Source organism: Pomacea canaliculata, linkage group LG6, assembly GCF_003073045.1.
Source record: "Pomacea canaliculata isolate SZHN2017 linkage group LG6, ASM307304v1, whole genome shotgun sequence".
Classification (NCBI taxonomy): domain Eukaryota; kingdom Metazoa; phylum Mollusca; class Gastropoda; order Architaenioglossa; family Ampullariidae; genus Pomacea; species Pomacea canaliculata.
The window spans coordinates 28,993,875-29,011,009 of record NC_037595.1 but is presented as its reverse complement, the minus strand read 5'-3'; the positions used below and the strand labels follow the sequence as shown (position 1 = coordinate 29,011,009).

The 17,135-nt window shown below is 40.1% G+C and overlaps 1 protein-coding gene across 1 annotated transcript in view; it reads right to left on the bottom strand.

The window, feature by feature from the left end:
• Positions 1-4,407: 4,407 nt before the first annotated feature.
• LOC112567106 overlaps positions 4,408-17,135 on the bottom strand; it is a 36,661-nt gene continuing 23,933 nt past the window's right edge. The window contains 3 exon segments of the mRNA XM_025243653.1: positions 4,408-4,604; positions 8,700-8,863; positions 8,866-8,910. Coding sequence (XP_025099438.1) covers positions 4,569-4,604; positions 8,700-8,863; positions 8,866-8,910 — 245 coding nt within the window. The 3' untranslated portion in view covers positions 4,408-4,568.

Sequence of the window (17,135 nt, the reverse complement as noted above, 5' to 3'; positions counted from 1 at the left end):
ACAGTCAGAACATGAAGGCGTTTCTTTTAACCACCACTTATCGATGGTTTATGTAGTTTCTGTTTTTCTAGTATGCCTAGTGCAAAAATCTACCTATTGTACATCTTGTGTTGCGCACTGACAGATATAAGAGGATGCTCTCAGTCAGTTGTACATTGACCGGCACCTGTCGTTGGGGGGATCACATGGATAGACGTTACAGCTGACAGGCCCGCCACTCTAACCTATTGTGGGCGATAGTCAGCAGATCCCGTACAGGACGACCAGTCCAGTCTTTCACTTCATTTGATTTTTGTTTGGCATCAATGAATAGTAATGAATACAGTCAGTAACATATGTTATTGTAACATCTTCTCCTGTCATCCATTGATACTTCCAACTAAATAATGACAATGGACTCTCAACATGATGTTGATACCAATTGTCATTTATAGCATCAGAGAGTCTGAGACCCTGATTTAGCGAGGGATGCAAATTATTTATTCAGTAAGTACGTAAAATCGTGCACGAATGTGCGGAGGATGTCGGGAAAAGGAAGAAGCTCAGGGGTTAGCTAACCTCATCAAAAGAGGGCTGCCAGGCGGACAGAATCTTCTAGAGTTTTGAAGCCTGACCGTGGCGATAACTGTGCAGCTCTGTTTTTTTTTTTTTTTTTTTGCGCTGTGTGTGTGTGTGAAAGAAAGAGAGACTTGTTTTCCAACCGATAGACTGTCTTCTCTTTTTCCAACTCTTTCCTTCCTGTTCCACATGTCTGGATGTGTGGTTGTGTGTTGCGGATGTTGTTTAGGTGTTGTTTAGATCCCTTTGATCAAAGGGAGCGAGTAAGAGAAACAATATTTTAGGAATGTTTTCTTGACTTCTTTTTACAATTCAGTATATTTTCTGATTTGTTCTTTCATTCTTTTCATACTTTCTTCTTTCTTTTCGTCTTTCCTTTCACTATTTTTTCTCACTCACTTATTTCAAACTCGGTTGTTCAGTTTGGGCTCACACAAGATGTATGATTAAGAATTCCATCGCTAAATTAGTTTCAGTGAGATGGGGACATCAAGTGACTCTTCCGTCAGAAATTTATGAGAAAAACACAAAATATTGATACACCTGACGTATCTAACATCTCGAATAATGTCAATCTGATGTGTTGATTCATTTTTTCATCTGAATCCCTCTGAGCACGGACAATCAAATGTAATGCAATGCTGGATTATTTTGTTTTGACTATGGTGGGGTGGGAGAACATTTAAGATGAGAGTAAAGACTTCTTTCCTTAAATTAAATCCAACATGGCGACAAGATTGCACAGACGGACTTTGACTTTATGAGAGTCAGGTGGCGAGAGGGCAGCTGACGATTGCACCAGACAGCCGGCCATGCCCTGTGCCATCTGACTCCGCACCTCCTGTCTTCTGCTTGATTAAATCTCCAAAAACTTGGCACTGCCTTCTTTAGAGGCCAATCACTCGTCGATGTTTTTAGACGAATTCGACACTCAGTGGACGAGTAAACATGGCATGGAGCTGGCGATTCAATGGTGAGTCCTTCTGTCGGAGACTTGACTGACTCACCCGAGGGGACGAAACTGCGCGATGTAGTAGAAGTGTGAGACTGTTGACGCCTACATGTATGATTGGTGCTTTGTTGTTTCATTGCTAAAATGAGCTAACGGTTCTATGTACCTTTTGATTTAATAAAAACGCAGCTACGATGTTAGCGAGGATTTTACTTCATATGGAGGTATTTAAAAAAAATATTTAACCAAAATGCACTCACGCATCAGCCACAAAGACTCAAAATAAACCTCATCCCATATTCATACACACACACACTTGCACACACACCTCCTGTCTTTTACACACACACACACCTTTCTATTTCTCTCTCTCTCTGTCTGAGGGCGGTGAGGAGCTTGTCAGGAGACGCACAATTATTTAGTTTTAAAAGCAAACCTTTATTTTCCCGTGTTTACTCTTTGTCTCTGAAGCAGCGTTAAGCACACTGTAATTTAGTTCTTACAAACTAAAGGCTGAAGAGCCACCACATAGGAGTGACAAGAGAAAACACAAATCGCACGAAATCTTAAAAAATCTCCTTTTGTGTGAAACTCAAGCTGATATTTCAAATTTAGTACGTCTCCTTTGACTAGATTTTAATCACAACAACACGATGGAGTATTTTTCTAAAAAATAGTGGACCTGGTGATTTCAAAGACAGCTGTGGACTGGCTGAGAGATGATCCAGGTGTGCAGTCCCCCCATACAGTTGATTGTATTGCTAGATACCTCCGTCATTGTTTTTCTACATACTGACAATCTTGCTCTTAGTGACTGTTTCAACGGCTAACTGGTCTCCAATCCAACATCTCTGTAGCTCCAAGCTGCGGCCTAAGTCCCTTGAAATTGAGGGACACATTTTTTCTGTTAGTTTCCCCCCACCAATTTTTGTAAAAATTTATTTTGAATGCATTTTACTCTTTTCTTTGTTTGTTTGCCAGTCAATGTGTTTGTTTTCTCTTTCTTTCTGTATCTGTATATGTGCGTATGTGCCTGTTTGTCTCTGAAAGAACAATGCTTTTCTCAACAGAATTTTTTAAAGTAGCGTGCACGAAGGATGCGGCCCTCTGCTCCTCAAGGGAACAACAAGGAATAAACTAAACACGAAGAAAGGAAGGGACAGAGGTCATTGAGTGCGTGGAGGAAACGGGAGGGTTTCACACTGCCTTTAGTCTTTAAGTTGTCGTAATATACTGTAGAGTGTAGACTATTTCCTTGTATATATATATATCTTCAGCCATGTTTATTTAATTTCTGCGATGAACATATCTGTTTTCGTGTTTTCGTCAGTTAATTCACAATAAAGATGTTTTTGACGCTTTCTCATTAGGTTCAACCATTCAGCTGAATTTTCCAACATTCGAACAGCCACCGACAAACTGACCATTCATAATTTTTTCAAACACCTTTGTTTGACACCAGCATGAACTGGGGAAAGTGTGGTGTGGGTGAGTGTGTGGGAGGTTGAGTGGACACCCCAGATACAGGGTGTGGCATGAACAGGTTAACAACTCATCTGACGAACTGCTAATGGACAGTGTGTTGAATTTTTACTAGCGATACTCAGACTTGTCACGAGTTAACAGAGGAGCATGATGTGTATTCTTTAGCAACATTATCGTAATAACAGCAAACAATGATAATAGGGAAAACAGCGATCTGAAGAACAGAGAAAGGGGCTGAAAAAGAAAAAAGAAGAAAAAGGTCAGTAAAGAGATGATTACAAAGTGATTAGGACATGCAACGGTCCTCCACTTATACAGTGGATGTGGACAATCTCATGTGTTTGGGGAACTAAAGACATTATATGAGAACCCATTGGAGACCATTGTAGTGAAATGAGGATATGTGATTGGAGAATCAAACTGGTATCTTTTGAGTAAATATTATATTTTCCAATATATAAAAATCTGAGATCTTTATTCTGATCAGCTCAGATAATTTTATTCTGGTAATCTTTCGCTTGTTTTATTAAAATTACAATCATTCATTGACAGTCCTTGATCACTTAGTCACCACTCCTCCTCCCTCGCTGATTTCCTTTCAAAAGTGCAAAAGAATTTGTCAGTCTGTGAACATTTGAAAAATGAGATCGAGAAAAGAATATTAAATATAAACCTGAACAATGTATAGGTCAAAGGTGTGATTGTAAAAAAGGAGAAAATGTGTTGACAGTAACGTATTGAGAAACGTTTCCATTTTTTTTTTTTACAGAAGTGCTCAGGATATAAAATGAGAGAACTCGTGGTAGAGACCCGTTTACAGGTCGTTGTTTCTTCTTCTCCTTTTTTCTTTGGTCAAAGAGTTGTATTTCATACGACATTAGGTTGTTGGCAGAAAAAGGGAGACTATTTCCGCTTGCTGATTGTTGGCAATTCTGTAGAAATTCTCTTTCCGCTCACGCATAGTGCTTCGAGTTGCTTCCCATTTCCGATTGCTTTCAGAGTCAACACTGGAGTCGCTGCATGGACCTGCCCGGCACTCTGTGGATATTGGATAGCCAACGGTTTGAACGTTCTTCGTAATAAATCTGTTCAGACGGTCGCAAATAATGTTTACTTCGTGACAAAAAAAGTCTTCGCACCCTCAATAATTAAGTGGGCGACCTGCCATCCAAAAACTTCGAGGATGGAGAAGTTGAGGAGGAAAATGGAAAAGAAAGAAATGCAAGGATGCTTTATAATTTTTTTTTTATGAATTTTTTTTTTCATAATCAATGGGGGAACACAGACACACAATCATGAAACTTATATTTAGGAAACGACGAACAAGAAAAGGATAGATAAAAGTATAGACGCACACACACCCACACACACACAGGTGCACGCCAGGTACATCATCGAATACACAACTGAAGCAGAAGTTTGGCTGTTTATTTATCTCTATCGAAACCAGGAACAATGAATCACATCCTAGTGCTGACAGTCACGTGAGTTACTGTTTATTGTTGTTGTTGTTTTGCAAACAGGCCAGAGACGGAATCGACGTCATCGCCCGTGCAGCTGTTCATCGCTGACGTCACGCCAAGTCTGCGTTTTCCTTCTGCAAACTTCTCTGGAAAAATAAATAAAGACAAAACAAATAAACAAAATGATAGTGAGACGTCCACGTCAGCGAGTCTGCAACCGCCCGTGTCATTACAATTGTCTGAACGGACCGTGCAATCATCCTGCCTCCATGTCTTGTTTGCACGCGGCCACAGGTCACGTGACCCTGGGTAATGATCTTCTCGCGACATGTCGCCCAGCCTGTGCGGATAATTGTGACAGCGGTGAGAAGACAATGAGCAGTTTTTAGCAAACGGTTTATGCACTTAGACCAAGTCCTGAGAGGTTTATGAGATTGTGCGGAGTTTTTTTTTTTTTTAATGGAAATCATTTCTTCTTCTTTGTCTTTGTATAATTATTATTCTCGTTTATTTTCCAGTATGATGGATGTTTGGTTCTCTTTCCTGGTTTAATAATTGTCTTAAAAACGTTTTGTTGGGAAATGAGATATTGATTATCTCCTCTATTGATTTCTCCATTTTCAGAGGGTTTTTTTTTGTTGTTGTTGTTTCCCCGAGTCCCTTCTCCACCCCAACCCCTTCGCACCATGTTTGACCTCTTTATTTGTCCTCTGACCTTTTCCTTTCTAGAGCTCATTGTTCTTTTTTCACTCCTTCCTTATTTTCTCGTTCTATATTTTCCGTCGCTCTTCTCGTCTGCACATGTACACATAGAGACATCCACGCGCATGCGCACACACACACATTCTAGGTTCCGGGTGCCTGTATCTCCATTGCTTCAGTGCTCCTTACAACATTCCCATCCCTCCCTCTTCTCTCCGCAGCGCCCCCTTTACAGTCGGGGGAGGCTAGCACCGGGGATTGAACTTACCTGATCATTCTGACCTTTCTGTGACTTGATCTTTTAAAGTATCTCTGCTCAAAGCGAGCTTACATGCAAATCCGCGCTTCAGGAAGCTCTGGAATCTGACCGGAAAGCTCGAAAGTGACCATAAGGCTAGCTCATCCTCTCAAAAAAATAGACAGGTAATCAACATTCCTTCAGTGTAGCTTAAGTAGTAGATAAGTAGTTAATTAGTAGATTGTTACTAACTGATGGGCGCGGTAGTATAGTGGTTAAAACAATCGCATGTCATCCCTTCTGTGAGAATCAGAAGCCGCATGGTCGAGACCCTGTCTGTTGGCTGTCAGTTTTTTTTTTCCGGTTTCTTGACCAGTATCAACAACCTTGGCAACTTCTTTGCAACCTTTGTTTTGAAGTAAACATAGAACACGGGATCTTCTAGCTATGCTCCTGTTTCCAATCACTAACACCTCATCGTGTCTCTACAACTAACCCTGGGGAAAGTTTACCCCTGCATTATTCATACGACCCCACAAGCGAAGTCCCACAATCGCCAGTTTGATTGGAGAGGTCATGCGAGACCTCACGACCCCGTAACCCGCACTTGAACTGTTCGATGCCTGCCGGTCACATCTACTTTTTTTTTTTTTTTTTGTTACAGTAATTGTTGTCCTGATGCCATTGATGTCGGACTGCGTCAAGCACTTGCAGAAAATGGACAAGTGTGTTTGGTTAATTTCCGAGGAACCTGAATATGCGGCCACTACTCGTCGTAATAACTTAAGGGCGTCTCTCTACATCTTGTATTTTTATCCCCGATTCTTCTGTGCTTCTTTCATTTCCTTTCTCTTGCCAAACTGTCAAAGTGGATAGGAAGCTACGCTGGGGTAAGTAAGTATGAGAGACAAGAATCATTTCGACTTTGAAGCTCGTAAGAATGATTTTTTTTGGATTGATGCTGATTAATTTGGCACTTGTGGGCTGCATATTAATATCATTTTTTGCTGACCTTTGCGAAAGTTTGAAGCATGAGAGAGATAGAGAGATGGAGATAGAGATAGAATCCTACAGAGAAGAGCATGTAGGAATAAATCGCCGCCAAACTCACTAATGGAGAGGAAATCTCATCTCGGGCAAAGCTGGCAAAGACGTGTCTTCCCTAGAGAGGACAGGGTGCAGATTGAAAAGATGAATAGGATTTTTCTTTCTGTTTTTTCACTTCCGAAACCTAACAAGATTTCTGCTACCACTTTGCATGACATGGCCTTTTAAGTGTTTTTATGCAGGTCGAGGCGTTTACGACAATGCCATTATCCGTTCTGATTGTCTAGCGGAGGCGCGGATAAGTGAATTAGAAACGGTTCTAAGTCTTGTTTGATGATGTCTTTTTTGTTTTTGTTTTTATTGTGGTATGTGTCCGGTTTCTGTCCCTCTTTCTTTCTCTTTCTCAGTCTCTCTCTCTCTCACCCACGATACAAAGTGTCTTTTCCCACAGGAGAAATATGTAATCACAAACTGTGATTCGTTGTCCATTTTCCGAATATTTTTTGCATGAATAAATCATCCTCCACAGAAAAGAGACAAAATCTAATCGTACCACGTGGTGCTGGCATGTCCATACACAAAGAAGGGGAATCTACAGGGGTTGATTGTCTACTGTGGGAAGAACATGTATGTTCGTGAGTTCACTGCGAGATGCACGTGCAGATGTTCAGCTGACCGAAGGCCTGCGTATAGGGCCTATGGGCTTGTCCTTATCAGTGGACGAGGAGGACATGCTGGGTGACTAGGGAGTCTGTGTAAATTCACATTTGTAGATATATTCATGTGAGGTTTTCATTAACTAAATGGTTATCCCGACAAAGATTGTTGTGCAAGAAAATGTAGGGAGAAAGCGTCCATTGCAGCTGATATCTTCAGTCATCAGTCACAATATAAATATATTGCTTTGTCATTATTCTTCCAGCCGTGTGATAAACACATCAATATTGTAATACGGATGCTAGTTTTAGGACAGAATGTATTAAATTTCACAAGGACACAATCATAAAAGTAATAAACAACATATCATATCAAAGTATTAGCAAGCCCAGATCATTGTTTGCTTCTTGACATTACCTTGATGATACTCTGTCAGAAAGTGTTTCCACGACAACCCTGTAATTTACTTTACATCATTTTAGCACTATTTTAGAAAAATACTTTCTGGAACAATTCCCATATCTAGTTTACAGATTGCGATTCTTACCTCGAGATTTTGTTACAGGAAGTTGATTGTCAAAAAGCTGAGTTGTCTCCTTTTACAAAATATTTTAAGTTTGGTGTAATAAACACCAAACATTTAACCAAAAATTAATACACAATGATATCAAATACTTGAGTGTTTTATATCTTTCTCAAGTCCTAATATAACACAAGGTGTCTGCTGTTTAATATTAGTATCTCGTTGTAAACCTTTGTCCCTCGCTAGACCTCTGAAAGATTTCTGTCTGAGTGTCCACGATGCTTCCACTTCCGAAAGACTAGTAAAGAAATTCGTATTTTTTGCACAAACTGGATTTTGTTTCAGTTCCGGTAAACATTTTTGCACATTTTACAATTTTCAGCTTTTCAAAGCAAATGTCTTCATCTTTGCTGGTCTAACCTGTTATATTGATATCGTGATAATGTTTGCGATGTCGTAAAACGAGAAAAGATCGTTTGTTATCTTAGAGTGTGAAAAATGCCGAATGACCTTTTGTGATTTATTAAATTAAGGGTATTAAATAATCATTTCCGATATAAATCTGCTTATAATGAAAATTTTATTAAAGCATTATCTGTGGCACCATCATACCAGGCCTGCTATTTGTCTGTTTGCACATTTGAACGAAAAGTTTAAACAGGATTAATGAAATGTAGTCGTTGTGATTATAACGATATTTTTTTATCAAAATTTTCCAGCTGTGAAAAACATAAACATCTTATAATTCTTGTCTCCTTGCGAATTCGATCAAATGAAAAGCACTTAGAACGGATCTATTCCTATTACCTCCCCGCGAAATGTTTTAATGATATACGAAACAGGTTTCACCAGCTTCAGCAGAAAACAAAATCGATGACTGGATTTTTACATGGTTGTGATTACTGTAAAAAAAAAAAACATCTTACAAAGTGAGCTCTCGCATGTGAAATTACGTTTCCTCATGTCCAAGCTCATCTATTGGCCAACAGCAAAGACCGAATAATAAAGAAACAAAAACTACACATCTGTGCTTGAGAAATGTTCTTTTCATGATGTTTGCGTTCTTGTACTTACTAAAGTATTAACAAGAGCTGAAAGCTGGTCAGCTGGGCTGGCAGCGGGGGCAAAATCCGGGTACTCGCTGCTGAAAGATTCGTCAGAGGCAACGTCAGGCAGCAGTGGTCCTGCCGCCATCGGGTAGGCGGGTGAGTTTCGGAGCAGCAGCTGTCTCAGAAGGCTGGTCTGGGAACTGCCTCCATGCTGGGGTCAGAACGCTTGCCATTACCTGCACAGAGAAAGACAATCAGGGGTCACACAGGTCAACTGAGCAGAGCAAACGTAAAGTTGAATGTCGCAAATTTCCCACAATCCCTTTTTAATACAATTTTACAATGAAGACATGACAATGAACAATTTTTTAAATTTTTTTCAGACGAAGAAGTCGATATTTTGCATCGCCGAACCAGCAGTGGAGTCGGAGGAAGGCGACTGATTTAAATGATGACCTGGTGATAGCGGGTGAGGAATGTGAGAAGGACGACAGGATGGCAAGACCATCACCAATCTATCGGATGGCCGCAAAGTTGGTCCACAGTGGGACTTAGACACACAAGATGATATCATCGCTCGGGGTTATCTTCTGTTTCATCTGAGAGGCATGAAGAAGTAGGATACGAGAGACAGACAGACGGAGACACAGAGTTAGGGAGGTGAGAGACCTCTGGCAATAAAAAAAGAAGAAAATAATAAAAGGGAAAACAGTGAACCTAGAAGAAAAAAGAAATTGATTTTGTTTTTTTCCCCTTGTGTGGCTACACCACTTAGCTTGCACCACTAAAGGGATAGATAAACAATCACAGATAGACAAACATACACACATGTACTAATATCTATTTCTACAATCAGACACAGACCGAAACACCCGAGAGAGAGAGGTCTGCATAGAACTTGCAGAGAGAAAGAGAGAAAAAGAGAAAAAAACACCTATAATTGCTTTTTATTGACTTCTTAGAAGCTTGGCAATGTTTAAAAGACTGTGGCACACAAAGAGAATTTGTGGCAGGATGATCATTTATTCCAAATTTCAACAAAGTTTCGGGTAGCTATGGTGACGAGTTGGGTGAGTGAAATTCCTGGCATACAGGCATGTGAAGATGTAAAATATATTTACATCCACTCTGATATTTCCTCAAAGGTTGAGGCCCACTTGACTCTTCTGGTAAACGCACTTATCGAGTCCCACAAGAGGCTGGCTTCAGTCAAGTAGTTTACAGAGAAAGAACTGCTCAAGTCGATCTTGTATTGTAGGAGGTCAAATATTCTTTCCTCGATATCTCCCTACACTTATTATCAGGTTCTCTCCATGACCTGTCTTCACACAATTCCACAATTAAAAGTGATTTTCGAATTCAGCTGGGTAGCTGTAACATTAAGACCATGGAGCACCTTGTAATTCCAACATCAGTCAGACATTCCTACATTCTTGGTTTTTTTTTCTGTGTAAAACTTTCATGGTTGCAGCTGCTTTACAACGATTCGCAAAAATTAAAGTCACGATGGTTCTCTTATCAATGTTTTTAATATGTTTAAATTTCACTAATGCATTTCCTGTCCTCAAAGTATTTTTTACCTGTGTTTTTCAAAAATAAAATCCCTAGTCATTTACTTCGTAGCCAAAGAAAGTCTAAAAAGATGAAAAAAAATTTCGAATTCAATTGAACGAGAAAAACAAAACAAAACAAAACAAACAAACAAACAAACAAACAAACAAACAAGCAAACAAACAAACAAACAAACAAACAAACAAACAATGTGCGGACACGATCGTTAAAATGTCGACAAAAACAGCGAACAGGAAGGAAAATGACGCGCATGCGCACTCCTCAACCACAGCAGCGTCACCTAGCGTCGGCGAAACCGCGTGCGTCACCTTTTCACACAGTTTAAAGACCCGTAATCGAGCGAGGTGTCTAAATGTTTGATGAGCCACTTACGCACTATTTCTGAGTCGCGAGTGTTGACGAAAGGCCAGGGTGAGGCGGTCCCTGGAGTCAGCACGTGCGCCGCTAACAAAGCCCAGCATGCAATTTTCTCAACGGTAACACAACATCTTATTGCAAAAGGTTGCCAGCCACGCGTTTCTGTTTTATCCCTCGACTGAACTGTGACATTTTGTCATTAGAAACTAATAGCACACCCAGCCTGCTGCCCGCCATCTGCAGACGTCAAAATCCATGACCACGAGTTTTGGGGGAAGAGCATATTTAAAGAAAAAATAATAAAATAAAATAACCATGAGAAGGACAACAGATTTGGGACGACGATAACCACTTTAGGGTTAAAAGAGTCTGTTTTCACTTTGAAATGGGTGGTCAGGTTTCTGGAGACTAAACTGTTCCATTGATTTGTGTTTTACTAAGGGAAGGGTCGCACCTTTGTTGCTTCTGTGGATGTTGCAATAGCGGGAAAGAGTACACATTGAGAGAGAAGAAGGAAAGAGAGAGAGAGAGAAAGGAAGAGAGAAGGATAAAGAGTTTTCTTTTTTTTATTTTATAACACTGAAAAAAAGAATTTGGATATTATACTCGAAACCTGATATTGCAAAGAAGTTTGAAGCTTTTGTTTTATACATTTTCAAGTGTGAAAAAAGTATTTTAACTCTGAAGAAAACAGAAATTTTTGTAGTCAGTGATTATCAACAAATACCACTTTACAGTTTTGTATCTGAAACACTTCATATAGGTATATATCACACATAGAATGTGTATGTAATGATCTGCTATTGCAGCGACCATCCATATTATGTTACATCAGTTCTGAAACAATTAGGAATAAGAAAATGTTCAACCGATAAGTTTGTTTCAAGCATTCAGTGATCATTAACCTCTATCGCTGCCAATTTATTTCTTGTCAGAAAAATTCCATCATAAAGACACAGATATATGCTAAACTTTAAAAACATGTTACCCTAGGAACACTTAAATTTCCGAAAGGTTGACGACTAATGATTCAATTTTTTTATTTATTATTTAACAGTGGTAACATCTTTTCAGCCATCAACAACATTAGAACGATTCTTTTGATGAACATGATTCACAGCAGTATTTTTCAGCCATTTGTTCAAAAGTGAAGCAAACAGTCGTCTTCCTTCAGATGGTAATGCAAAGTGCAAGCCTGCAATGCTCCTGGACAAGCCAATAGATTGTGCCAAAACTTTGATCTTCCCTGGAGGCCTGGCTTCCGGACAGGTCATGCAAGGCCTGCTGGAAAACAGATCCACTGCGAGGACACCAGAGGCCTGCGTGTTCACAGAGGAATGCAAATATGTCGACTATAGCAGAGGACTGAGGCGGAAGAACAAGACCGATGAGCCTTCTAAGCTGGTGGAACCCAAAGTTGCAGTGTGAATGTGTTTTTCTTCTTGTCTTTCTTCTTTATCTGTTCTTCCTTCTCGACTCGTTAAGCACCAGCGTCTAGCCAGTAAGATGCAGAAACTTTTTATTTACGAGGCTGTATTTTTTTATGAAGCAAATATAATAATTTCTCAACAGTTTGAAAGCCTTGGCATAACATTCAGCCATTGGTATTTAGCATACCCCAGAGAGGAAATGCTAAAGGAACAATGACGACATTAAAATCGTATAGAAAAAGGGAGACTATTGTAGAAAAAGGGAGACTATTCTTCAACCATCTTTAAAGGGTTAGTCGGACTCACCTTTCAGTTAAGGTGAATGTGTTTTTCTTCAGATAAAGTTTGTTGAAGTGTATAGAAGTAATTCAAACTCGTATAGTGTTTGATTATCGAGACTATGGAGTATGCTGTAGCCGAGACCATATAAGACGCCATCTTGGTAGCGAAGGACTCCATCCTGAGGATGTAAGCTTTCTATGATACAATCGCCTCCATCTTAAAACGATTTCTACTGACTAGGGAGTAGGGATATGCTTCAAAAAAACCAACCACAACACATTTGTTTTCATGTTTATCACATTTTGGTTTACCATAATGGCTTCTAATGACGTCCCGACCCTTTAAAAATATTTCATGTCAAAGCCGAATCTATTAAAGAGGGAACGATCTAGAATTTAATCACATAAGCGACACGACAGACTGTATATCATGATGGATAAATGACGGCCTGGGTAGGGTCTGAGAGAAAGAGAGAGAGAGAGAAAGCTAAAAGATTTCAGAGGAATATTAATTCGTGAGCACTGTTCGTGCCAACATTTTCCGCCTAAGAAACCCTGCGTGTGCAAAGTTGTTAATCACGGACACACGCCCAGACTTCACACTTATTCATGACAAACGTATTTGCGCAAATGCGCGGTTTTGGTGAGGTTCGCCTCGCATAACATCGCCATCTAAATTTGGGACCTCGGTGGCTGGAAGGGAATCTGTGATTGAAAATTTACAGTCCTTAGAGACAGAAAATGTCGCTGTTATCGGCTTGATGCTTGTATTTTGCGGCTTATCTGCTGCAGCACAGATGGCGCTGCGTGCCGCTGCACGGCGCCTGTCCAGGGACCCGATGGAGGACGCGGCATCTGTCATGCGGCAAGAGGTCGACGATCTCTACATCCCAAAACTCGCATCGGTTCTGCACACAGGTTCAGTACGTGATATACGGGGTTGCCATGGCAACTTATCTGAGCTCTGTAGTGCGGTTTTCCTGTTTTCTTCAGCTGACACGTGGAACTTTGGTAGTTAAGCCTAGCTGTACAACACACCGGTTCATTAGTCCTGTGTACTTCGTTGACCCCTTTTTCAATGGTTCCTTGTCCTTCAGGAAGGAAATTCATGGAGGGAGAGAAGATAGGCATCACCCATACAAAAAAAAAAAAAAAAAAAAAAAAAAAAAAACTGAATCAGAGATAAATGAAAAGTTTTGTACATTTATACGAATTACCAGGCCAAAAGAAAACTTGCAATTGAGTTTCCAACCTCAGTATATATATATAAAAGTACAAATGAGAGGAAGCAAGTAGACTGTAAACCCCGAGGTAAACAACAGGTAAGAGAGAAAAAGATGTCAGCAAACAGCGACTGAGGTCGATAGTGTGACAGAGGGCGCCACCACGTACATAACCTTTAGCGAGAGCCGGCGAAGATGTTCGTGTTGCTAATGCCAGGCCTACATCATGGCGAAGATGCCAGGGATGCAGTCATCAGTCATCGGTGTGAACCCTGGAGTAAATAGGCCAGTGATTTACACTCAGCTCTCGCCGGCAAGAAGCTTGCTTAGCTGGGCTTAAAATGGAAATGATTACACAACCAGTCTTAAATAAAACATCCGTTAGAGAGGCAATTGCCGCTCGAGAATGGGAAGACAAATCGCAGTTTTGTGGATGGTGGGTAGCCAGTACTTGTGTGTCTGTATTTTTATGTTTCTGTGCGCACGAGAGGGATAAGGCTGTTTGTGTGTTGCGAGATGTGTGTGAAAGAGAAAAGAAAATCATAAAATTCGTTAGCAACAAAAATGACTTGCCGAACGTTTTATCTAGAAATGAGCCAAAGATTTGAGTGGCAAATAACCATTTTGGTTTCTTTACTTTTTTACACCTTCCTCTGTTGTCAGTCTATTGCTGAACGAAAGATCATTTGAATCATTTAAAAGGGTTTCATTTGAGGAAGTTTTAACAGAAGGTTACAGACTTCAGATAGAGAACGCTGAGATTTACCTATCAATATAAGACGATTTAGACATGGTGAACCACTTACTACCTCACAGCTACTGGGATCTTTCCCAGTTGTTAATATCCTAGCCATATCCCATTTCTCAATACATTGTTCGAATGATAATATCCCGTTTTAAGAATAAGTGGACATTTAAAATTTGGTTAAGAAAAAATGATAATGTCTATCGCGTTAATCCCACTGAATGACAGTGAGAAAGGAAATATTCCACAAGCATGGACACAAACAAGACATTATAAGGACTTCAAGTGTGATCCCCAATTCAAACTTAATTTAATTTCCAACGGAAAACAACAGAGTTTCCTTACGGCTTGCAAATGAGCTCAAAATTAATTCTGTTTTCACGTGTGTTATTTTGTTTAGGAGGAGGACACATTCTTCGTGAAGACCACGCATGGGACAGGTGATTAGCGCGGAGCGATTTACGGAAGAGAAAAAAAAAGGATGTTAACATGAGTGATGAAAGGCTTGTATGTGTCATCAGGCCGAGAAAAATAGATTGATCATCATCATCGGGATACCCACAACTTTGGTCGTGGGAGTGGTGTCATTAGTAATTAGGGATAAAGCTTCTCTTTGTTTTGTTTTCCTTTGGGACGCCTGACGAGTGTCATGGTTCTCCATTATTTAATTTACACATTTCTATCCTCCTCCTCGTCGACATTTCCTCATGTCCATAGTCTTGAGTTCCAGTATGTTGCTGATTTTCTGTTTAGCTTCCTGGTCTTTGAAAACATGAAAGACCTCAACTTAAATGTTCATCTCCACACGGCTGAACTCGTCATAAAAGATCAAACATTCGGATACCAAGGAAACACCGAGACAAGAAGCTGACGAATGGAAGAAGAAATGACCACCGAGGATGACATCTTCACCAATAGCTGACTTGTTGTCCTGAAGATTTTATACTGTCCATTTAAACCGGAGGTTTCTTAGTGTCCATTAAAATAAGAAAAAAAAATTGAAACCATTCTGTATGTTTCCAACAATTTCATGTAAAGCAAAAGTGGTTAAAATTCTACTTCTGTGTAATCGGTAGGTCACGATCTTCTCTTGTAATATGTTACAACAACAACAACAACAACAACAACAACAACTTCTTAAAGAAATTAAGTTCATCGTCATCATCGTGAACAATCTTTTTTTTGTGTGTGTTTTTTTTTTTTTTTTTTTTTTTTGCATTGCGATCTCGTTAAGTGACCAATTCTTTTTCTCTTGTTTATCTCAACAGAGTTCTTTTTAACTTGTTTACTTCAAGCTCAGCTGGCCAAGCACCCCAAAGACACAAGAAAAATAAATTTCATTTTTTTTTTTTCTTTTTTCCATATCTTAAAAAATTTTGGTAAAGTTCTTGTCAAAAAAGTCAGCACTAGTCAGTACAATTACAGTGATTTAAAGACAGGCAAAGTGTGTGGAGGACAAACTAAAAAATAAACACCGAAAACTGTTATTTCATAGAAAATGGAATTTCATTAGCATCTGATTATCGTAACCAGAATTCTCTGTCTCTGGAGCAAAGGCCTGCAACTCTTGTCCCACTTTCCCTCTGGCTTCTTTATTCTGGATTATATTTTGATCGAGATTCAACGAAGCGACTAAAAGGACAAAGGACCCGGGAATTACATTTTGATGATGGTTTTTATCGCACCAGAGTAACCGTAAACTCTCAGATTAATTATTGTGCCAAGGAGGCCCCTCTCTTGCCCTCTGTCCTTTAGTGGATCGCCAACAGGGAGTCGGGCGAGGAGAAATAGTGCGCTGCAGGAGGGAAGAAGGAAGCACAGTGTGCTGTTCCATGATGAACCCAATCTTGCAGGACACGGAGAGTTGCTTGGGAATGGCAGCAGCTGCGACAACCTCCTTCCATGGCTGCTCGCGACAAACAATGGCAGCAGCTCCCCCCACTTTCATTCTTTCTTTCTCTCTTTGCTCTGTCACAGAAGGGACAACAAAACGGTTTTTGCCTTGTGAATGGCACCCACGCGGAGTAATTCCCAGGTTTAGCTAGTCACAGTTTGTAATTCATAGTTTGTTGAAGTTTGCAATTAAAACAATCGTAGCTGTATTTTTAATATTTTTTATTACGAAGATGGCAATGCTACTTCTGATTTTAACCTCTCCTCTACAAATATTTGAAATTTAAAATACAGTCCCATTAGTAATTTATTGAAAAATTTATAAACAGTGCAAGAATAAGTATTTTCTCGAGAAATCCGAAGTCACGAAGTCACTGGCTGACCATATTCGGAAAGAAAGGAAGGTCCATGACCTGGAAGTCTAAAGAAGACTTCTTTGGCTGGCAAACTCCAAAACTTTGACAACAAAGCTCAGGAGGAAAGCCAGCCTCCCCAGAAGACATAAGCACACTGTGGAATCCCGGATCAAGACAACGGGTCAACACAGTGTGAAAGACCACCAAGATGTCAAGACCAGCAGCCAATGGGAAGTCCACAGCACATTCCTCCTCCTCCTCCTCATCCCTCTCCTCATACTCCTCTACCCCTTACCTACCAGGGAGTATCAGGATGTACACTACTCGGATTAACTGATTCAGACACTAAAGAATTCCAAGACCTGATCTTTCTTCCCACACACAATCCCTCCATCCATCCTAGATGGTGAGAACTAATCCTCTTCTGTTCAGTCTGGGCAAGTCGGAGGGTCTCCCATGGTACCCGGGCTCACTGCTTCTATTGGCACCGTATCCCTCCCTCTACCATTAATCTCACAGGCCACTGCACTGAAATATATTTTAACGGCTTTCTGTTTAAAAGAAACAATGAATGTTTCTTTAACAAGTTATGGGCCGTAGACAA